Below are 22,180 nucleotides of genomic sequence, written 5' to 3' on the forward strand. Positions count from 1 at the left end.
GTTTCCTGGCCCAATTCAAAGTGCTGGTTTTGACCTATAAAGCCTTAAACGGCTCAGGACCGCAATACCTCAAGGACTGCCTCTTTCCATATGAACCTACCTGGACCCTGAGATCATCTGAGGCCCTTCTTTGTCTGCCTCCTCCTTGAGTGATCCAGAGGGTGGCAACATGAGAACGGGGCCTTCTCTGCAGTGGCTCCCCGTCTGTGGAATGCCCTCCCCAGGGAGGTTTGCCTGGCGCCTTCACTATACACCTTTAGGCACCAGGCAAAACCGTTCCTTTTTAACCAGGCCTTTGCCTGACCTATACCCTTTTTGCTGGCTCTTTTTATTAGGGGGGTTCTATTGGGTTGTCATTTTTATTTTCATTTTAAGTATGTGATCCTTTATGTGAAACGCCCTGAGATCTTCAGGTATAGAACTGACAGGAAGGCAAATCTGCAAAATGCTCCTCCTTCCTATCAAAGAGGCAAAGGGAAGTTTTCCCTGCCAAATGTGAGCCCAGAATCGTAGATCTGGAAGGTTCCCCAAGGATCATCCAGTCCAAACCCCCTGCCAATGCTTGCTTTGCACCTTCTAGATGAGCAATGCCAAAAGCAGAGTGAGGTCCAAGGTGAGAGGCAGAAAAGAGTAGCCAGCTTTGGCACCAACGGCCCCCCAAATTCCGCACAAACATTTTGGTTTTTTTCGAAAATGCCTTCTAGAGGGTTTGGGGGGCACGCGTTTTTCTGCCTCTGCTCTGGACAGCTGTGTGTTTGCTGTGTGGCAGAGCTCTCCCCTTCTCACACACCTCTCCATGCCAAAGCTCCATTCGCTGCCCACTCTACCCTGCTTGTGGGTACCTTTTTAGCCTCAGACACCCTGAGGCGGGACTGGGAGGAAGAGAGCAGGTTGATGGAGGAGTCTGAAGACCTTCCGCCGGGGATTCCTTGTCCCTGGGGCTTGAGGCCAAGAGAAGATGTTGAGTGAGAGAGGTAGAGGGAAGACAGGAAGGTAGTGGGGAGGAAAGGGAGGGTGGAAGGATAGGAGAAAGGAGGGCAGGAAGGAGGGGAGGAAGGAAAGGTAGACAGAAAGACAGAAAGTTGAAAGGAAAGATGGCAGGGTGGAGGGAAGGAGAGAGAAAAGGAAGGAGGGAAGAACAGAAGGAAAGATGGAAGCAGGCAGAAAGGAAGGTTGTCTCCTTTTCCCACACAGGGCAGATAGTCAAAGTTGGGGGTAAATATGGGAGAAACATACGTTCAAAATGTTGTCCATAAGAATATTATAAATTAGTTTGGAGATGGTATCTAATAACCAGTCAGATTAAATTAAATAAACAAGGAATATTCAGTGTTATGTTGGAGGGGATGCCAGGAATCCAGGAATTATATTCACAGTTGGTGGGAGTGTAAATATTTTTTTGGCAAAGGGTGTTTAAGGAGATAACAGAAATCACTGGGTTAAAGCTGACCGAAAGTCCAGAGGTAGCATTATTGCCAATTTACGATGGAGTGGAAGGTTCGCAGGCTATGAAGGACTTGCTCACAAATTTATTGACAGCTGTATGAATTATTATAGCTAGGAAGTGGAAGGGGCAAGCAGAATATAAAATGGAAGAACAGTATAAAGAGGTGTGGGATATAGCTATGAATGATAAATTGACATGTGCCATTAAGGTAAGACGGGGAATATGCAGGAGAAATGACTTTGAAGAGATACGGAGGGTGTTTGTAGAATTTGTACTGTCACCATCGCAAGAGGTGTTGAAATTTTGGGAGGTTGGCTAGTTACAATGGAACGATCTCAGGGGTGGGGTGCACATTTTTATTCTTATTTATTTCTGATTATTACTTTGTCAAAGGAATGAATGAATTAATACATAATATTTTTTTTAAAAAAAAGAAAGAATAGGAAGGTTGGGGAACACAAAAGGATGGAAGGAAAGGCAGAGGGAAGGAAGGACAAAATCCCTGGAAAAGGGAGTAAGACATAAGCTCTGAGCCCCTCTCCCCCACCCCGTGGTTTGGCTTCCAAACCCAATATGGCCCAGATGAGTATGATTTCAGCCAGTGCGCTGGCAGCAAGCAGGTGTGCCCCAGGACAGGGCCAAGCAGGGAGACCCAGGGCTCCCCTATGAGGCCAAGGAAGGGCAGGGATGTACCTGGGAGCCGGGAGCAGCAGCAAGAGAAGCGTGGAGCACAGGATCCCTGGCCAAGGAGGCAAAGGAGCGAGGAGGGCCAAGGTGAGCTGCCTGGGCAGCTGAGGGGGTCCGCAGTCCTGCTGGAGGGGGTTTGGGGGCGCCCTCCTCCTTCTCCTTGGGAGGAGGGGGTGCCCTGCGGGAGGAGGCCTGCCAGCGGGACAGCATCTCCCAGATTTCAGCATCGCGTCTCAACTGGGTTTCCTGCACCTGAAGGATGGAGGTGAGGGAGTCAGGGAAGGAAGAAAGGGGGGGGCGAGAGAGAGAGAGGCAGACAGGCAGAGCAAAAGAGCCCAGTACAGAGAGGTAAAGGACTCTAGGACGGTTAAGTCCAGTCTAATTAGACTATGGGGTGCGGCACTCATCTCCGCTTTCAGGCTGAAGGAGCCGGTGTTTGTCCACAGACAGCTTTTCTGGGTCATGTGGCCAGCATGACTCAACCACTTCTGGCCCAACAGGACGCCGTGACCAGTGCCAGAAACACCATTTACCTTCCCGCCGCAGTGGTACCTACTTATCTACTCACGCTGGTAGGCCTGAAAACGGCTGGGCATCCTTGAAAAGGACAGAGCTCAGAATGGCTGCCCAACCCAGGACAAACGCCGCTATCCCCAGCTGGACAGATCCCCATGGAGCCGGCTTTCGCACTCGTTACCTGGGTGGCTCGCCGGACCCGGCCGCCAGAGCTGGGAATCCTGCCAGCTGCCACGTCCTTCCTCAGCTGCTCCTCTGTGAGGGATGTGGAGTTCTGCTGGGGTGGGACACGGGCGGTGGGCATGTTGAAAGCTGGCCGGCCTCTCGCCTGGCCATGCAAAGCTGACAGCCTCCCCACACCTGACTCCTTTGAACATTCACTGTTGCCCCTCATGCAGAGGCTCTCCTGTTTGGGGGCTTGGTATGGGGTGCCCATGCAGGGAAGGGAGGGAAAGGTAGACAGGAACACGTTAGGAGGGCAGAGTGCAAACCCCCCCAATTTGCATGAAGGGGGGGTCTGTTTATCTTAGGAGGCAGCACACCACAGAGTTGGGGGCATGCACTAACTCCAGCGACACCAGCAGACACTCAAAATCACAGGAGCTGTTAAAAGAGCTGTAGCTCATATGTGGTGGTCATGTAGGATGGCAAAGTCATTTTGGGAATTGATATACAGTATAATGAACTGGGGGGGAAATGTTTGTAAAAAAACCCCAGAAGCTTTTCTCTTAGGAAATACAGATACCAACATTGCAAAAGACCAGAAAAGACTGTTTATGTACGTGACAACAGCTGCAAGGATGCTACTAGGCCAAAGATGGAAGGAAGCAACAGTCCCGACTAGGGAAGAATGGCAAGCCGAATTATTGGACTATGCTGAAATGTCAAAACCAGGGGTCAGCAAACTTTTCCAGCAGAGGCCGGTCCACTGTCCCTCAGACCTTGTGGGAGGCCAGACTATATTTTGGAAAAAAAATATGAATGAATTCCTATGCCCCACAAATAACCCAGAGATGCATTTTAAATAGAAGAACACATTCTACTCATTCTACTGATTCCTGGACCGTCCACGGCCGGATTTAGAAGGCGACTGGGCCGGATCCGGCCCCTGGGCCTTAGTATGGCTACCAATGGTCAAAACTGACCGGGAGACTCAGGAATCAAGAAGATAAAGACTTTACAGAAGAATGGGGAAAATTTATAACTTAGGAGACAATTGCAAACAAATAAAAACGTCAGCTGGACTTAAAAAATGACTTGTAAAGAAACGAAAGACACGGACAATTTAGAGAAATGAAAAACGTGGAGAATGTAATGATATGTAGTTTTAGAAAAAATATCTTAAGGACCCCATGTAGGGGGCGGGGGGGGGGGAGTCACTAGCTTCAGAGAATCTCATGTGTGGATATGTTAAAAGTTCTTCTTTTTTCCACTATTTTAAATCTGTTTGTGTAAAAACCGATAAAAATATTTGGAAAAATAAAAAAAGACCAGAGAGCTGTTTTCAGTCACTGTCGACAACATTGAGCTGTTGTTATTGCTGCGATTATTTTGATTCATGACCCACCCTTCATCCTAAGGTTCTTCAGGGCAGGTTACAACAATTTAAAATGCAAGATTAAAAGGTAAAGGTACCCCTGCCCGTACGGGCCAGTCTTGACAGACTCTAGGGTTGTGCGCTCATATCTCTCTAGATGCCGGGAGCCAGCGCTGTCCGCAGACACTTCTGGGTCACGTGGCCAGCGTGACAAGCTGCATCTGGCGAGCCAGCGCAGCACATGGAACGCCATTTACCTTCCCGCTAGTAAGCGGTCCCTATTTATCTACTTGCACCCGAGGGTGCTTTCGAACTGCTAGGTTGGCAGGCGCTGGGACCGAGCGACGGGAGCACACCCCGCCGCGGGGATTCGAACCCTAGGCGCTGAGGCTTTAACCCACAGCGCCACCCGCGTCCCTCTAAAAAAAAATGCAAGATTAAAAAGGGTTTAAAAGAAATGGCCATCTCAATATAGGATGGGTCCTAAAAACGTTTTTAAAAGCTAGGTAGCCCATGGAAGTCTGACTCTGTAAAAGGCTGAGCAATCTCTGTGGCTTCTGAACAAAGCATGTCAGCCGCTTTTGCACAGATGCCAGCCAGAGAACATAAGAAAGGCCTACTTTTATCTGTCCTAAATCTTCCAACATTCAGCTTTCTCAATGCCATGCATAATAACTTCACACAGTTCTATCACGTCACCTCTCGACTCGCCTTTCCTCTGAACTGAAAAGCCCCAAACGCTGCAAACCACCTTTCTTCTTAGTGAGTCATCCTCTCGGGGCCTCCTGCCTTCGACAACCAGGCCTCCCCGTACCCTGGTTTAGAAGCACACAATACAATAGCATGCCCCAGAACCCAACAAGTCCATGCTCTGTTACGGGCATCTCTGCCCGCGTACCTTGTGGGCACGGCGCATCCGGGCAAAGTAGGTTTCCTTCTGCCCGACAGTCTGGGCAGGAAAGAAAGAATGAGAGAAACAAAAAGAGACAGACAGAGAGAAGGTAAAGGTGGAGAGTTCATAGCCCATGCCAGACCCCTAAATACATTCAGCCCCATCATTGTGCCCCTCCTGGGAAAAAGACTCTTCCTCCTGTCCAGCTTGCCCCCCAGTATTCTAGCCAGCTCTGAAGTGGCGCAGGAAAGAAGGCTCTGAGCAGATTTGGGGGCTGGATAAAATATTTTCCCTCAACCAGAAGGACTCTCTCATTGAACCTTGCCCCCTCCGAGTTCAAAGTGTCATCCCCTCACAAAATAAAGCACGCCTTTGCACAACTCACACGTAAGCCTGTGGAACTCCCTGCCACAGGAAATTGCGACCGTTGCTAATTCAAGACGGGTTTGGGGGGCAGGCGATGCGCGCTGTCAAACCTAGGGATGCCCACCCCACTCCTTGCAATCATATAATTCTAGAGTTGGAAGGGACCCCTGAGGGTCATCAAGCCCAACCTCTGCAATGCATATTCGAAGACAGGATTGTCAGAGGGTAGAGCAGCAAAGGAGGTCTACCTCCAGAATCCTAACCACCTACCTTCTTGGGTGTTGCTTCGTGGTTTCTCTCTCTTCCTCCCAGCCATCTCGAGAAGTCCGGAGGGTGGCAACACGAGAACGGGCCTTCTCTGCTTTTATTTTTATTTCATATACAGCGATGTTTTTATAGGGCGGTATTTAAATTCAATAAACCACAACAGCAAGAATCTCCCAAGAAGGAAGCCTCACTTTCCTGCTGTCCGTCAGGAATGCCCGGATAACAGTCCCCACCCACTTCCAGCCTCGTGGAATGGCTTACTTTGGGGGAAGCTTGGAACGGGTGGGGGGAGCTCTGGGGGCACCCAGGATCCACCCAGTCTTGTGCCATCTTCTGCTGGCAAGGGGCTGCATCATCACGGCCTAGGACCCTCGTACCTACGGGGCCGCCTCTCCCGGTATGCCCCACGGAGAGCCTCAAGGTCCATAAATAGCAACACCCTAGAGGTCCCGGGCCCTAAGGGAGTCAGATTAGCCTCAACCAGAGCCAGGGCCTTTTCAACACTGGCCCCGGCCTGGTGGAACGCTCTGCCTCATGAGACCAGGGCCCTGCAGGATCGGATTTCTTTCCGCAGGGCCCGTAAGACAGAGTTGTTCCGCCTGGCCTTTGGCTTTGGCCAATTTGATTCCCTCCCCCTCTTTCTTTTTTCTTTTTCCTTTCTCCTCCTGTGATGAGGCTCCATTTTAATATTTTTATGTTTCAATATTTTAATTGCTGTATTCTAATCTTGTTTTTAAGTTGTATTCATTCAACTTGTTTTTATTATTGCTTGTTAGCCGCCCTGAGCCCGGCCTTGGCTGGGGAGGGCGGGGTATAAATAATAATAATAATAATAATAATAATAATAATAATAATAATAAAATTATTATCTAGACCTCCTCACATGCTGACTGTAAGAGGACATCCGCAGGGGAACCCCTGAGTCTATTTGTGTGGTTTTCTGCTAGAAAAACCCTGGGAATGGGGAAATAACAATAATAATAATAATAATAATAGGGAAGGGGTGGAATTCCTCCCTTCTTTCCCACCAAAATCACCACCACTACACTTGTGTCCCACCTGCCTTCCAAAGAGCTCCACTGTTCTCATTTAATCCTCACAAGAACCCTGCGAGGCAAGCTAGGCTGACCAAGGCAACGAGTGGCCCAAGATCACTTCTGGGAGCTTCGCGCGCCAGAAAAGTGAGACTTCTTTCTTGGGAGATGGCTGGGAAGAGGAGAGAGAAACCATGAAGCAGCACCCAGGAAGATTTGCACCCTAGTCACCCAGGTCCTAGTCTGGCACTCAATGTGCACTTTAATCTGTGCACCCTCCTTGCTTGAAAACAGGCTGTTGCGCCGTGGCAGAACACTTGCCTTTCATGTAGAAAGCTCAGGGTTCAACCCCCACTGGCAGCATCTTCAGGTAAGGCTGCCTGAAGTCCTGGAGAGCCACTGCTGCCAGCCAGTGTAGACAATACTGGGCTAGATGGACCCAATGGTCCGACTGAATCCACATCGGCCTCCTAGCATCCTTCCTTTCTCATTTGTCTCCTTCTTTAAGTTGGTACCCATGGACTTACCTTCAAAACCAAGGTTCTGATCTCACCTCTCTCTGGAAACAACCTATGAATTTCCATCTCGCCCCCCCCCCCGCCCCCCAAATCAATGCCATGGTCATAGCTGTCAACCTTCCCTTTTTTGGTGGGAAATTCCCTTATTTCCCGCTGCTTCCCGCATTGTTACATATCCCGTAGACTGTCCCCAGGACAGGTGAGGCTGCTGATCCCTTATTTTCGAGGCTGCTGATCCCTGAAAGTTGACAGCTATGGCCTTGGTTCCCAACGGACCACGAGGAACACGATTCGAAGAGACTGTCCGGGGAGGATGACCAGACGCCACAGGGATGGGCTCAAGAACTGCAAGCGCCACTCCCTGCATCCCACAGAGCAGGGCTCTCACCTTGTCGCCCAGGTAGGTCTCCGGCAACTGCCAGCGGTAGGTTTCCTCCCCCAGCTGCCCAAAGCGGGCATAGGAAAGCTGCGGACCCTCAGGGGACATCTCCACCGTGAAGCCGGTCTCGATCCGGGTGGTGTGTTGGCGGTTGACCAGTGAGAATCCCTGGAAGTTTCTGGGAAGGAAAGGCGTGGTGATCTGCAGGGAAAGAGCAGAGATGGCACACATAATAATGATGATAATAATGATAATAATTTATTATTTATACCCTGCCCATCTGGCTGGGCTTCCCCAGCCACTCTGGGCAGCTTCCAACAAAATATTAAAATACTGTAATACATCAAACATTAAAAGCTTCCCTAAACAGGGCTGCCTTCAGATGTCTTCTAAGTCTGGTAGTTGTTGTTCTGTTTGACATCTGGTGGGAGGGAGTTCCACAGGGAGGGTGCCACTACCGAGAAGGCCCTCTGCCTTGTTCCCTGTAACTTGGCTTCTCGTAGCGAGGGAACCGCCAGAAAGCCCTCGGCGCTGGGCAGAGTGATAGGGGTGGAGATGCTCTTTCAGGTATACTGGACTGAGGCCATTTAGGGCTTTCAAGGTCAGCACCAACACTCTGAATTGTGCTCAGAAACGTACTGGGAGCCAATGTAGGTCTTTCAAGATGGGTGTTATGTGGTCTTGGTAGCCGCTCCCAGTCACCAGTCTGGCTGCCACATTCTGGATTAGTTGTAGTTTCCGGGTCACCTTCAAAGGTAGCCCCACATAGAGTGCATTGCAGCAGTCCAAGCGGGGGATAACCAGATGGATGGCAGAGGGTCGCAACCAACTGCAGCTTCCATCTGCTGAACTGGGACTCTTACAGGTGCCACATAAGACTCGTTCGTCATCGGTAGGAAACTAATCTTTGAGTGTGGAAGCATCTACACTCTGGAACTCCTCAGCGAGAAGCTGAGGTCGAGGCTCTGCAGCCAGCACAGCACCATCCGGGGCCGCCCCCCGCGCCTCAGGCTGGGGGAGTAGGATATGAAAGGCAGTTTCCCTTCATGAGCGCCTTCTAGAACCATAATGGCAGTTGCCACGGCAACCGTCGCCACCGCTCTGCCTGGTTTTGCTTTGTTTTTAAAAGGAGCACTGCCGCGCATGCGTCAGAATGCCTGGGCTTCTTTAAGTGTTTGCACACGTGCAACTTTGCTGCTGTTGGCGGTGGCGGAGGAGGAGGAAGGAGCAGCCCGAAATAATAACAATAATTATTATTATTTATTATTTATACCCCGCCCATCTGGCTGGGCTTCCCCAGCCACTCGGGGAGGCTTACAAAAAAATATTAAAATACTGTAATACATCAAATATTAAAAGCTTCCCTAAACAGGGCTGCCTGGGGTCAAGTTCACTGCATGTACAGTGTTAAAGGAAAATGTTATGAAAATGATGTCTAGATGCTACTTAACCCCAGTAAAATTAGCAAAGATCTACCACAAGAGTGATAACCTATGCTGGAAATGTAAAGAAAAAGAAGGTACTTTTTACCATATGTGGTGGACTTGTCGCAAGGTGAAAGACTTCTGGGAAAAGATTTGTAATGAATTGAAAAAAATGTTGAAATATACATTTATTAAGAAACCAGAAGCCTTCCTACAGGTTTGGAATTGCAAAAGAAAGATGTCAGATTGTTGGCCAAAAATTGGAAAACACAAGAAGTACCAGCAGTGGAGGAATAGCTGATGAAGATGATGGACTTTTGGGAGCTAGCCGACCTGACCGGAAGAGTCCGCGACCAGAAGGAAGAGGTGTACCAAGAGGAATGGAAGAAATTTAAAGACTATTTAGCTAAATATGTTAAGATAACTTAAATAGAATTACTTGTGAGTATCAGATTGGCCTAGGATTTAAATAAGTGATGTTGTAGAATATTATGGTAAAAGAAAGAAAGATGTTAATTGACCAAGTAAATTTTATGTGAAAATAGTTTTGGAAAACTGCTACAATGATTTATATGGAAACTCAGTCAGGGGGACTTGAGGAAGTCATCCAACAATGTTAACAAAAGTTGAATTATTACAGCTAGGATAAATGTTTGTTTGTTTTTTGATGTTTTCTTTCTATTTGTTTGTTATAAAGTTGGAAAATTAATTTAAAAAATTGAAAAGAAAAGGCTGCTTTCATGCTGCTAATTCCTAGCATCTAGATCAAGGGAAGTAATAGTGCCACTGTATTCTGCTCTGGTCAGACCTCACCTGGAGTACTGTGTCCAGTTCTGGGCACCACAGTTCAAGAAGGACACTGACAAACTGGAACGTGTCCAGAGGAGGGCAACCAAAATGGTCAAAGGCTGAAACAATGCCTTATGAGGAACGGCTAAGGGAGCTGGGCATGTTTAGCCTGGAGAAGAGAAGGTTAAGGGGTGATATGATAGCCATGTTCAAATATATAAAAGGATGTCACATAGAGGAGGGAGAAAGGTTGTTTTCTGCTGCTCCAGAGAAGCGGACACGGAGCAATGGATCCAAACTACAAGAAAGAAGATTCCACCTAAACATTAGGAAGAACTTCCTGACAGTAAGAGCTGTTTGACAGTGGAATTTGCTGCCAAGGAGTGTGGTGGAGTCTCCTTCTTTGGAGATCTTTAAGCAGAGGCTTGACAACCATATGTCAGGAGTGCTCTGATGGTGTTTCCTGCTTGGCAGGGGGTTGGACTCGATGGCCCTTGTGGTCTCTTCCAACTCTATGATTCTATGATCATCCTCCTCCACCAACGACAGCTTCTGCTGCTCACAAGTCATCCGCACTACACCAGAGAACAGGCAAGTGGGACCCTCACTCGAGTATAAGCCGAGAAGGTTTTTTCAGCATAAAAATGTGGTGAAAAAGTCAGCTTATACTCGAGTATATACGGTAGATGAATAAATGAGCAAATTAAGTTCGGATATGTAGAAAAAATTAAAAATAAATTTAAGGAACTGCAGAAAGAGGGGGAAGGAAGTCAAGTTTGGAAATGTTAAAAGGATTGTAAAATTAGTGAAATGTGTAAAATTGAAAATCATACATAAAATATTAAAAAAACCAAAAAAAATCATTAAAGCATTTACTTTTTAAAAGAAATCAAAGGTAAGACAAAATCAAGATGAAAACACTAGTCAAAAAAATGAAACTGATCTGCAAATAATGTTACTTGGGGAAAAAGAGAGAGACATTGCACCTACTTTGGTAAACCACGAAAATCTTTTTTAAACATACATATAAAAAAAGCCTGTTAACATTCTGCTTATCCAGACAGGCTTCACCTGCACAAAAACACATTTAGCAAGCTTAGAAAAGAGAAGAGTAAAGGTCAATAGACGGGGAGTTCCAAAGTGTGCCTTGCTAAAAGATTGCCTTCTTACAAATGTGGAAAGAGTATTATGTGGCACCGGTAACAGTGCGTGTGAAACATAAAAAGGTAAAGGTACCCCTGCCCGTACGGGCCAGTCGTGACCGACTCTGGGGTTGTGCGCCCATCTCACTTAAGAGGCCGGGGGCCAGCGCTGTCCGAAGACACTTCCGGGTCACGGGGCCAGCGTGACGAAGCTGCTCTGGCGAGCCAGGACCAGCACAGCACACGGAAACGCCGTTTACCTTCCCGCTAGAAAGTGGTACCTATTTATCTACTTGCACTTTGACGTGCTTTCAAACTGCTAGGTGGGCAGGAGCTGGGACCGAACGACGGGAGCTCACCCCGCCGCAGGGAATCGAACCGCCGACCATGCGATCGGCAAGTCCTAGGCACTGAGGTTTTACCCACAGCGCCACCCGCGTCCCGTGTGAAACATAGTTTGGTACATTTCCCAAGAACAGCAGGACGGAAATTCCTGGAAGTCCAGGAAAGAAAAGATGCTGTGCTGCTCTTACCAGGTCCCGGTGGTAGGAGGAACTGGTGCATTGCTGGGTGACGCCCATGCAGAAACAGGGCAAACAGCCTTCCTTGTTCTCCGTGCTCAGGTGGAAGTGGTGCGGCCGACAGCTGCTGCAGGAGGGCCCCTCCGTGTGTGCCTGCAAAGGGAATGGAGAAAAGCTGGAGTGCAAAGTAATGAGGATGATGGGCAGGCAGTGGGCGCAGAAAGGAGGAGGGTCTGCTGGGGAAGGAAAAGGCAGCTGGAAAAGGAGAGTGGAAACAGAATGCGCTGTTCCTCAACAGATTGAGGTTGAATCCTGACAAGACAGGAGTACTGTTTTGGGGGGACAGGAGGCGGGCAGGTGTGGAGGACTCCCTGGTCCTGAATGGGGTAACTGTGCCCCTGAAGGACAACAAAATTTGAAGGGGAAAAAATTAAAAAAAAGGAAAGAAATTGGTTTCTGAGCTGGGGAGGGAATGCACACCGATGGGTGCTTCCCCCCCAGGGCTGCCCCCCTCCTGCCTTACCTTACACTGGCACTGCCCGCTGGCATCACAATGACTGCTGATGCTTCCATGTGGATCGCAGTGGCATCGGGTGCCATGATCTGTAGCTGGGGGGGAGAAGTGGAAGGGAACTGCTGAGGACAGTGGGTGCTTGGCAGGTGAAAAAGTGAGACTATTTCCCCTTCCACCCACCCCAAGGCTATGATTCCGCCTTCGCCAGACCAGATATTTTGAGCTACAATGCTTCTCAGCCTCCCGGCTTGGGAGTCGGAAGTCCAAAACACTGGAGGCTGCGTCAATCAAATTCTCCAGGGAGGCTTTTCATGGTATGCCAGAAACAATCAAAGTTCGCTGGGCTGCGGAAACCTGGTTTCTCTGTTGGCGGACGGCTCCCTTTGCCCCAGAAGCTGGACTCACCTGTGCACGGTTGCCCCCGGCTGGGGTTGCCCACGTAGCCCGGCGCACACCTGGCCCAAAAGAAGAGGAATGAGTTAAGGGGATGAAAGGAGCAGAGGCCAAAGTCTGAGGATCTGCTTCAGCCCATCGCCCCCCCCCACACACACACACACCTTCCAGGCTCGGAAGTGCCCAAGTTCACCTCCCTGGCTGCTGGGAGCAAGAGAGTATGTTCTGCCCCCCCCCTTTTTTAAAAAATAATTTTTATTTGCACGTTGAGAGATACACATAATGAGACACAATATTTTGTTATAAAGAAAAAAAGAAAAAAAGAAAAGAAAAAAAAGAGAAAGAGAATAGGAAGAACGTTAAACAACATATCTTGTCGAAAACATACAGTAATTTAAGAAATACAAACTGTGGATGCCATTGTTATAAACACATCTTTCCAGTATTGATTTCTTTTCTCTTCACCTTACATTTTTCTCCTCGCAACTCTCACTTTCTTATCTATACCTAGTCTCTGATTTTATTCCCATGATTTATTTAATGACTTTCTTCTGCCTCTATGCGTTTCCTAATCTCTGATATTTTAAGATTTGTGCTTCCATTTTTGCTCGGCGGAGAACCTCTATACAGATGTTATTGGCCCAGAAATGGAAAGAAGATAAAGTTGCTACCAGAGAAGAATGGCAGATCAAGTTGATGGATTATGCTGAGATGGCCAAAATGACCAGAAGAATCAGAAATCAGGAAGGCCAAAAATGTAATCAGGAAGGGGGAAATTTTATAACTTATCTTAAAGACCATTGTAAAAGGTTAAAATCATTAGTAGGATTGGAGTATCACTTCTAGCTTAATAGTGAATTTTGGACACAATGGAGAGGTAAAAGATTTGGTTTATCATAAAAGATGGAGGAGGAAATGATTAACAGTAGAACCCACAAAGGGGAGGAGGGAAGTCTAGGAGATTCCTTGGGATCTTGTTTTTGTGATTTATGTTTGATATATGTCTGTAAAATTTCAATTTTAAAAACCAAATAAACAAATTTATAATAATCATTTAAAAAAAGTTTTAAGCAACGGACTGTTGGCATAACAACTTCTCTGAAAGTCAGAAGCGAGGCTGCCAGCCACATCTCTGCTGGATCTCGGGGCAACCCCCCACCCACATTTGATCCTCACAGCAACCCTGCGAGTTTAGGATGAGAAAGAGAAGCAGCCCGTGGTTATGCAGTGAGAGCTCCCTGGTGGGAGGAAGGTCTCCCCCACCCTGGCCCAGTAGTTCCCTGTCTACTGAGAACCAGCTGGATTTTCGAAAGGAAGAAGGCACCCGCCATCCAATCACACCAGGAGTGGGCAATTTCTCTCCCCCCCCCAGCCTGAGGGCTCATTCTTACACCCCTCCCTGGCAGAGTCATCACGGCCATCCTACCTTTCGCACTGGCGCCCGATGTAGCCCGGGGCGCAGGAGTCGCAGGTGGGCTGCCCGTCTGTGTCCACAAAGCAGGTCTTGGCGGGCCTGGGAGAAGAGAAGGGCGGCAAGTTAGCAGCCGAGAGAAACCACCCCTCGCTCAAAAGGGGGGAGGAGGAGAGCAGAACGGCTGGCAGGCGGTACCTACTGGCTAGCAGAATAGGGTCCGTAGCACGGGCACGGTTGGCAGTCTCCGGGGGTCCCACGCCTGGCATCACCAAAGAAACCTGGCTGGCAGCGCTCACACCGTTGTCCTTCTGTGTTGTGCTGGCAGGCCTGTGGATAATAATAATAATAATAATAATAATAATAATAATAATAATAATAGTGGTACCTCTGGCTGCGAATGGGATCCGTTCCGGAGCCCCGTTCGCATCCTGAAGCAAAAGCAACCCGCATCTGCGGGTTGTGATTCGCCGCTTTCGCGCATGCGCATGATGTCATTTTGAGCGTCTGCGCATGCGCGAGCCGCAAAACCCGGAAATAACACGTTCCGTTACTTCCAGGTCGCCATGGAGTGTAACCTGAAAATGCTCAACCCGAAGCTACTTCAACCCGAGGTATGACTGTAATAAATACAGTGGTACCTCGGGTTACAGACACTTCAGGTTACAGACGCTTCGGGTTACAGACTCCGCTAACCCAGAAATAGTACCTCGGGTTAAGAACTTTGCTTCAGGAGGAGAACAGAAATTGCGCGGCAGCAGCGGGAGGCCCCATTAGCTAAAGTGGTACCTCAGGTTAAGAACAGTTTCAGGTTAAGAACGGACCTCCGGAACGAATTAAACTCTTAACCCGAGGTACCAATGTAAAATAAAATTGATGATGTTAATTTATTTATACCCCACCCATCTGGCTGGGTTTCCCCAACCACCTTTACCACCTCATCGAAGACCTCCCCAAACCACCCTGCTACTACAAACTTGACCACAAACTTGACATGAGCCAACAGTGTGACACGGCAGCTAAAAAAGCCAATGCAATTCTGGAATGCATCAATAGGAGTATAGCATCTAGATCAAGGGAAGTAATAGTGCCACTGTATTCTGCTCTGGTCAGACCTCACCTGGAGTACTGTGTCCAGTTCTGGGCACCACAGTTCAAGAAGGACACTGACAAACTGGAACGTGTCCAGAGGAGGGCAACCAAAATGGTCAAAGGCCTGGAAACGATGCCTTATGAGGAACGGCTAAGGGAGCTGGGCATGTTTAGCCTGGAGAAGAGGAGGTTAAGGGGTGATATGATAGCCATGTTCAAATATATAAAAGGATGTCACATAGAGGAGGGAGAAAGGTTGTTTTCTGCTGCTCCAAAGAAGCGGACACGGAGCAATGGTTCCAAACTACAAGAAAGAAGATTCCACCTAAACATTAGGAAGAACTTCCTGACAGTAAGAGCTGTTCGACAGTGGAATTGGCTGCCAAGGTGTGTGGTGGAGTCTCCTTCTTTGGAGGTCTTTAAGCAGAGGCTTGACAACCATATGTCAGGAGTGCTCTGATGGTGTTTCCTGCTTGGCAGGGGGTTGGACTCGATGGCCCTTGTGGTCTCTTCCAACTCTATGATTCTATGATTCTACAGGAGCCCACACTGGTGTGGCCAGTGAGGAGCTGCTCCCCTCCACACCAACCAGCCCCAGGAAGTCTCACCTGGCAGTCTCCGGTCTCGGCGTCACACTCGGCGGTGTGCTGGTTGCAGTCACAGCGTTCGCAGGTCCCCAGGTAGAGACCACTGGTGGTGCGTGTGTAGCCGACGTCACAATCCTGGGAGAGAGACGGGAGGGCAGGGCTCAGCTCAGTAATAGGGTGTGGCGTAGGAATCAGCCCCCAACCCCACTGTGCCAGGTGACTTGAGAACCCTGAGGGTCTACTCCTGAGGGTCTACTTGCCTGGCAGGAGGGGCCGCGATATCCCGGCGGGCAAGTGCAGTCCTCGACTTCCAGGGCTGGGCTCAGTCCCGTGGTGTGTGGCACTGCCACGTCCATGTGGATGCCAGAGATCCTGCAAGGAGGAAGAGGCCACAGTGAGCGAAAAGGCTCTGCCCCGTGTTATTCTTTGAAAGAGAACGACATGAAAATGATTCACAGATGGTATTTAACTCTGAGTAGGCTTGCCAAGAGGTATAAGACTGAATCAGATAAGTGCTGGAGATGCAAAGAGGCGGAGGGAACATTCCTTCACATGTGGTGGATTTGTAAAAGGGTAAAAAATATTGGGAAATGATCCATAACGAATTGAGAAAAATGTTTAATAGTACTCCCCCCTCCCCCTAAACCAGTTGGGGATACAGTGGTGCCTCGCAAGACGAAATTAATCCGTTCCGTGAGGCTCTTCGTATAGCGGTTTTTTCGTCTTGCGAAGCAAGCCCATTGACAGCTTAGCGGATTAGCGCTATTAGCGGTTTAGCGGCTTTTAGTGGATCAGCTGATAAGCGGCTTAGGGCTTAGGAAAAGGGGGGGAAGGGGAAAAAAACCCGCAGGAACTCGCAAGGGAAATTCGTTTTGCAAAGCACCTCCAAAACGGAAAACCCTTTCGTCTAGCGGGTTTTCCGTCTTGCGAGGCGTTCGTCTTGCGGGGCACCACTGTAATTCTGTTGGGGATAATTCAGACTGAAATTCCCAGGTGTCAAAATAGGTTGTTTATGTATGCTACTGCAGTGGACGCTTGGGTTGCGAACGTGATCCATGCGGGGTTCACAACCCACAGCACCATGTCTGCGCACGTGTGTGTTGCGATTCGGCACCTCTGCGCATGTGCAAAGCACGATTTAGCGCTTCTGCGCAAACCCGGAAGTAACTTGCTCCGGTACTTCCGGGTTTGGGGTAGTGCACAACCTGAAAACGCCAACCTGAAGCATCTGTAACCCAAGGTATGACTGTACAGTTGTACCTTGGATCTCAAACACCTTGGCTCCTGAACAAATCAGCTCCCAAATGATTGAAACCCGGAAGTGAGTGTTCCAGTTTTCGAACGATTTTCAGAAGCCAAACATTCGGCATGGCTTCCGATTGGCTGCAGGAACTTCCTGCAGCCAATCAGAAGCCGCTCTTTGGCTTCCATATGCTTTGGAAGTCGAATGGATTCCGTTTGACTTCCAACGTACAACTGTACTGCGGCCCGTGTTTCATTAGCCCCCAAATGGAAAACGAGCAAGGTCCCAAGCAAAGAAGAATGTCAACTTAAGCTGACAGAATATGCGCAGCTTGAAGACCTAACATACAGAATAAGAGAACAAGATGAATGTATGTTTAAAGAAGATTCGAAAATGTTTATTGAATACAGTCAAACCTTGGTTGTTGAATGTAATCCATTCCGGACAACTGTTCAACTTCTGAAACGTTCAACAACTAAGGCATGGATTCCAATTGGTTGCAAGAGATTCTTGCACTCAAGCAGAAGCTGTGTCGGATGTTCTGGTTACAATAATCCATCTGCCAACATACATTTCCATGCTTTGCTGCATGTTTTGTGATTTTAAATCTCTGCTGGGGTTCTGTCACCAAAGAGTACTTGCCCCAACCTGGATCTTAGCATCCAGTAATTCTCTTTTTAAACCTCTTTATTCCTTGCCACCCTTTCTATTTGGTACATTTATATAGCACTTAATACTAAAATGGACCAGATGACTTTGGGGGGTCCCTTCTAATTCCGTCATCCCCATTGGGTTAGAAATGTAAGTTTATACTAAAATACCAAGACACTTTAACCGCAAAAAAACCACACTGTCACCTGCTAAGTCGTCCCAAAATATATATTAACATATCATTTCCAACCATTATAAAACATACATTTATATCTTATACAGTTTTTTAGACCTCCGTCAATCACATCTGAAAATTTTCCCATCTTTTCCACTTAGTTTACATTTCTTACTTTCACTATTACATTTAAGTATCATAACTAATATCTTTCATCTTTATCTTCTTTGCAATATTTCATATATTCCTCCTTACAAAACTTCTTGTAGTCCTGCTAGTGTAATTTGTTGATTACAATTGCTCTTCAAAAAGTTCGTATATTTATTCCAATCTTCTGTGAAACTTCAAAATATATCTTTCTCACTCACCAGCCTTCTACCACCCATGGATCCTTCCACCATAGCTAGTCCCCAGAAGCTGGCCTTCCCAGAATCCCCTGGGCTCCCAGCTCCTATCTGGCACAGACCAGCATCATTCCCCATTGGTCCCATTTGCTGGTCAGGGACACAACCCCTTTTTACCTGCTCTCCGCCTGCCGGTCAGAGTAGGAGGCCCGGATCATGAAAACGTCAATGTCAGCCAGGGCCATCAGGAGGTGCTCACGGGTGCCTTTTTGACCGTCTGCGCGACGCCAGGCTTGCTGAAAGAAATGGGAGCAGGAGAGTGAGGTTTGTGCTTTCTCATACAGCGGTACCTTGGTTCTCAAACGCCTTGGCTCCCAAACGCCAATAACCCAGAAGTGTCCTGGTTTCCAAATGTTTTTCGGAAGCCGGACATCCGATGCAGCTGTCGGCTATTGTTTCCGGGGCACCTGCACCAATCAGAAGCTGCACCTTGGTTTTCGAACATATTGGAAGTCAAACCGCCTTCCGGAGGAGATTAAGTTTGGCACTTTTGTTCTTGCTAATTATTTTGCGTTTTTGTTTTTGAGGCTTTTTCGGTTCATTTGTTTTTGTGGCTGGGTGAAACCTAGTTCAGCTATGGATTGATTGATTGATTGATTGTGTGACTGCGGAAATGGATAAATGCCCCCCATCCAAATAATAACTATAGTAAGAAAGATTGTTTTTTTCATTTTTATCATCTACAATACTGTCTTATTTATTTTATAGTACAGTACATTGATTATTGTTTCCATTTTATGGATCAATGGTCTCGTTAGATAGTAAAATTGAAGTTAAATTGCTGTTTTAGGGGTTGTTTTTAAAAGTCTGGAATGGATGAATCCATTTTGCATTACTTTCTATGGGAAAGTGTGCCTTGGTTTTGGAACGCTTTGGTTTTGGAACAGATTAAGTTTGAGAACCAAGATACCACTGTATTTGCAAAGCCGTCATCTCACTAAGTCAGCAAGGTCCTTTCCTGGGTGCAGGAAAAATAGGGTCCTCTGAGGAACCAGGGACAGATGTCAGAAGGTTCTATAGCTTTCACTAGGAACTAAAACACTCATTTCAGGCTGGCCAGGAATTCTCGTGACAAAATGATGGCGAAGGGCCATGAGGACTAGACCCTTACTTAGACTTAGACTACTTAGACTTAGACTAGGGTGGAAGACCACCTGCTTTGCGTGCAGAAGGTTCCAGGTGCAATCCCTGGTGGCAGCATCTCCTAGTAGGGATGATGATGATGATGATAATTTATACCTGGTCCATCTGTGATGTAGGTGTGATGTATCTGGGGGGTGGTCTTAGGTTACACCCCTTCTGTGATGTATGTATGATGTTTCTGGGGGTGGTCTTGATCTACAGGGTGGCAATTTCAAAAGTCTTTATAAGGCCTTGCACACCATTTTTCTGGTTCCCTCCTCCTCTCCTGCGTGTGAGGGGAGCACCCTGTTGCAACAGATCAATAAAGATCAGGCTTACTAGCTGCTTTGCTTCTCAATACTCTCTGGTTGGCCTCTGTTATTCTCTCCTACCAATAGGGAACCTATGTAAGGACTCTATATGGGCTCTTGGATACCCCATAAGGGAAAAGGGTAATTTTTGTTTACAACAGACTGCACATCCACCCACTGACTGAGGAGCTAGAAGCTCTATATGCCTACCTCCCGGAAGGGCACGGTGAACGTAGTGGGCGAGCCAGGCAGGGGGCTTGTTTCAGCAACATGCTCCAGGAAGATCCCATTCCCCTGCAGCAGAACGTCGGGTTGGCCACGCAGCGCCGGGGAACCGGGGAACGTGTCATGGGTGATGGTGTAGCGCATTTCTCCGCCATAGGAGGTCACCTGGAGAGAGAGGCACAGAGGGACAGCGTCAGAGCCATTCCACAGAACCGCAAAGCATCACCAACAGATGGCACACCAATTTCTGCTTCAAAACCCCCAGCAAAGGACAGGCCACCACAGGCCATTCATTTGGGAAGAGGCTGTATAGCTCAGTGAGTAGAGCAGCTGCTTCGGCTCCAGGTGGTTCTGGGTTCAAATTCTGTCAGCAGGTAATGCTGAGGAGACTTGCCTCCCTAGCCCCAAAATCCCAGAGAGCTGTTGCCAGTCGACAGTGTGATAAGAATTTTAAGGTCTCAGATATATATTAAATGTTCATAAATGTACCAACCAAGCACGTACACAGATCAGCACAGGATCTACACCATTGAGCCTAGGGCTTGCCAATTGGACAGTTCGAATCCCCGCGATGGGGTGAGCTCCCGTTGCTCAGTCCCTGCTCCTGCCAACCTATCAGTTCGAAAGCACCTCAAAGTGCAAGTAGATAAATAGGTACCGCTCCAGCGGGAAGGTAAATGGCGTTTCCGTGCGCTGCTCTGGTTTGCCAGAAGCGGCTTAGTCATGCTGGCCACATGACCCGGAAGCTGTACACTGGCTCCCTCGGCCAGTAAAGCGAGATGAGCGCCGCAACCCCAGAGTCGGTCACGACTGGACTTAACTGTCAGGGGTCCCTTTTCCTTTATCTTGCCAGACAAGAGAGAAACAACATAATCAGGATTCTGTTTTAGACCACCCCTTTTGTGATGTATGTATGATGTATGGGGGGGGGGTTGGTCCTGAGCTACATCCCTTCTGTGATGTATGTATGATGTTTCTGGGGTTGGTCTGAAGTTTGAAGGTGGGCAATTTAAAAAGTCTACATAAGGAATTGCGCTCCTGTGCTTGAGGTCTTCTCCCCCCGCGTGTGGGGGGGGGGCACCCTGTTGCAACAGCTTTAATAAAGATGAGCTTTCTAGCTGCCTTGCTTCTCAATATTCTCTGGTTGGCCTCTGTTATTTTCTTATACTGATAGAGAACCGAAAAAGAGGACTCTATATGGGCTCTTGGGTACCCCATAAGGGAAAAAAGAGCAGTTTTTTTTCTTATTACATGGCACTCATCTCACTTTCAGGCCGAGGCAGCTGTGTTTGTCCACAGACAGCTTTCTGGGTCATGCGGCCAGCAGGATTAAACCACTTCTGGCACAATGGGACACTGTGACAGAAGCCAGAGCACATGGAAACGTCATTTACCTTCCTGCCGGAGCGGTACCTATTTATCTACTTGCACTGGCGTGCTTTCGAACTGCTAGGTTGACAGGAGCTGGGACAGAGCAGCGGGAGCTCACCCCGTCGTGGGGATTCGAACCGCCGACCTTCCGATCATAAAGCCCAAGAAACTCAGTGGTTGAGACCACAGTAATAATAATAAATAATAACTTTTTATTTATACCCCACACTTCCTGGTTCAGAAAACCGGGCTCAGGGCGGCTAACAACAAATTTAAAACACATAATTGATGCAACAAAAAACAGCATAAAATACAGTATAAAATGTGAATAACAATAAATTCAGAATTCAAAAATCAATATTGGGGGGAAATCCATCCAGTAAACATTAGATGATCACCAGGGCTAGCTGGCTAAATTAGTCTTATTTGGGCCAGTGAGGAGACCAGGGGAGAATTAGATGTTGGATCCCAGAGCGGGTAATCTTCATAAAAAGGGGAAGGGGAAGGAAGGAAGGGGAATAAAAGATCAGGCTAAGTTCAAATGAAAGCCAGGCAGAATAGCTTTGTCTTACCGGCCCTGTGGAAGGAAGTTAAATCCTGCAGGACCCTGGTCTCATGGGACAGAGCATTCCACCAGGTCGGAGCCATCACTGAGAAGGCCCTGGCCCTGGTGGAGGATAATCTGATTTCCTTAGGGCCCGGGACAGTTCTGTGCCAGGTGGACCAAATGTCTGACTTGGGATGTCCCGTTTTCTGCCCCACGAGTGCCTCCTTCGACCTCAAATCAAACCTTTCCTTATCCTGAAATCACAGGTTTGGGAGATTCCCCGCAAGGGTCCTCTATAGTCCAAGCCCCTGCGATGCAGGAATTACGGCGGAAGCCCCCCTGAGAGTGGCACCTTGTCTCCCCTGAAGCGCTCCGGCAGCACCCAGTAGTAAATGTCACGCGGCAGAGTGTGGAAGGAGGAGAAAGTGAGCTCCGAGGCTCCGGTGAAGCGGATGCCCTCGCTGATTGTCCGGGAGCCGGCCGAGTTGGAGAGGCTGAACTGTGCCCTTTCAGCATCCTCAGACCCCACTCGCACCTAGAGCACAAGGAGAGAAGCTGTCAGATGCATATATTGATGGGACATCTATTGATACAACAGATTTTAAAGGCTAATAC

At 48.1% G+C, this 22,180-nt stretch overlaps 1 protein-coding gene across 19 annotated transcripts in view; it reads right to left on the reverse strand.

Moving 5' to 3' along the window:
* The window catches only part of HSPG2 (heparan sulfate proteoglycan 2), a 218,492-nt gene that overhangs the window by 87,834 nt on the left and 108,478 nt on the right, over positions 1-22,180 (reverse strand). For 11 of the 19 annotated variants that reach the window (XM_083750019.1, XM_083750017.1, XM_083750031.1 and 8 more), the window contains 15 exons: positions 21,918-22,100; positions 19,633-19,812; positions 18,107-18,225; positions 15,777-15,888; positions 15,538-15,651; positions 14,040-14,167; positions 13,853-13,939; positions 12,439-12,488; positions 12,043-12,128; positions 11,532-11,672; positions 7,653-7,844; positions 5,086-5,136; positions 2,832-2,927; positions 2,141-2,386; positions 843-941 (listed from right to left, as the gene is read on the reverse strand). In XM_083750019.1, coding sequence (XP_083606145.1) covers positions 843-941; positions 2,141-2,386; positions 2,832-2,927; positions 5,086-5,136; positions 7,653-7,844; positions 11,532-11,672; positions 12,043-12,128; positions 12,439-12,488; positions 13,853-13,939; positions 14,040-14,167; positions 15,538-15,651; positions 15,777-15,888; positions 18,107-18,225; positions 19,633-19,812; positions 21,918-22,100 — 1,884 coding nt within the window. The remainder of the gene's footprint in view (positions 1-842; positions 942-2,140; positions 2,387-2,831; positions 2,928-5,085; positions 5,137-7,652; positions 7,845-11,531; positions 11,673-12,042; positions 12,129-12,438; positions 12,489-13,852; positions 13,940-14,039; positions 14,168-15,537; positions 15,652-15,776; positions 15,889-18,106; positions 18,226-19,632; positions 19,813-21,917; positions 22,101-22,180) is intronic. The other 8 variants (XM_083750024.1, XM_083750026.1, XM_083750023.1 and 5 more) reach the window with 4 other exon arrangements.

The sequence above is a fragment of the Podarcis gaigeae genome (genome assembly GCF_964106915.1).
Source record: "Podarcis gaigeae genome assembly, chromosome: 8".
NCBI classification, from domain to species: Eukaryota; Metazoa; Chordata; class Lepidosauria; order Squamata; family Lacertidae; genus Podarcis; species Podarcis gaigeae.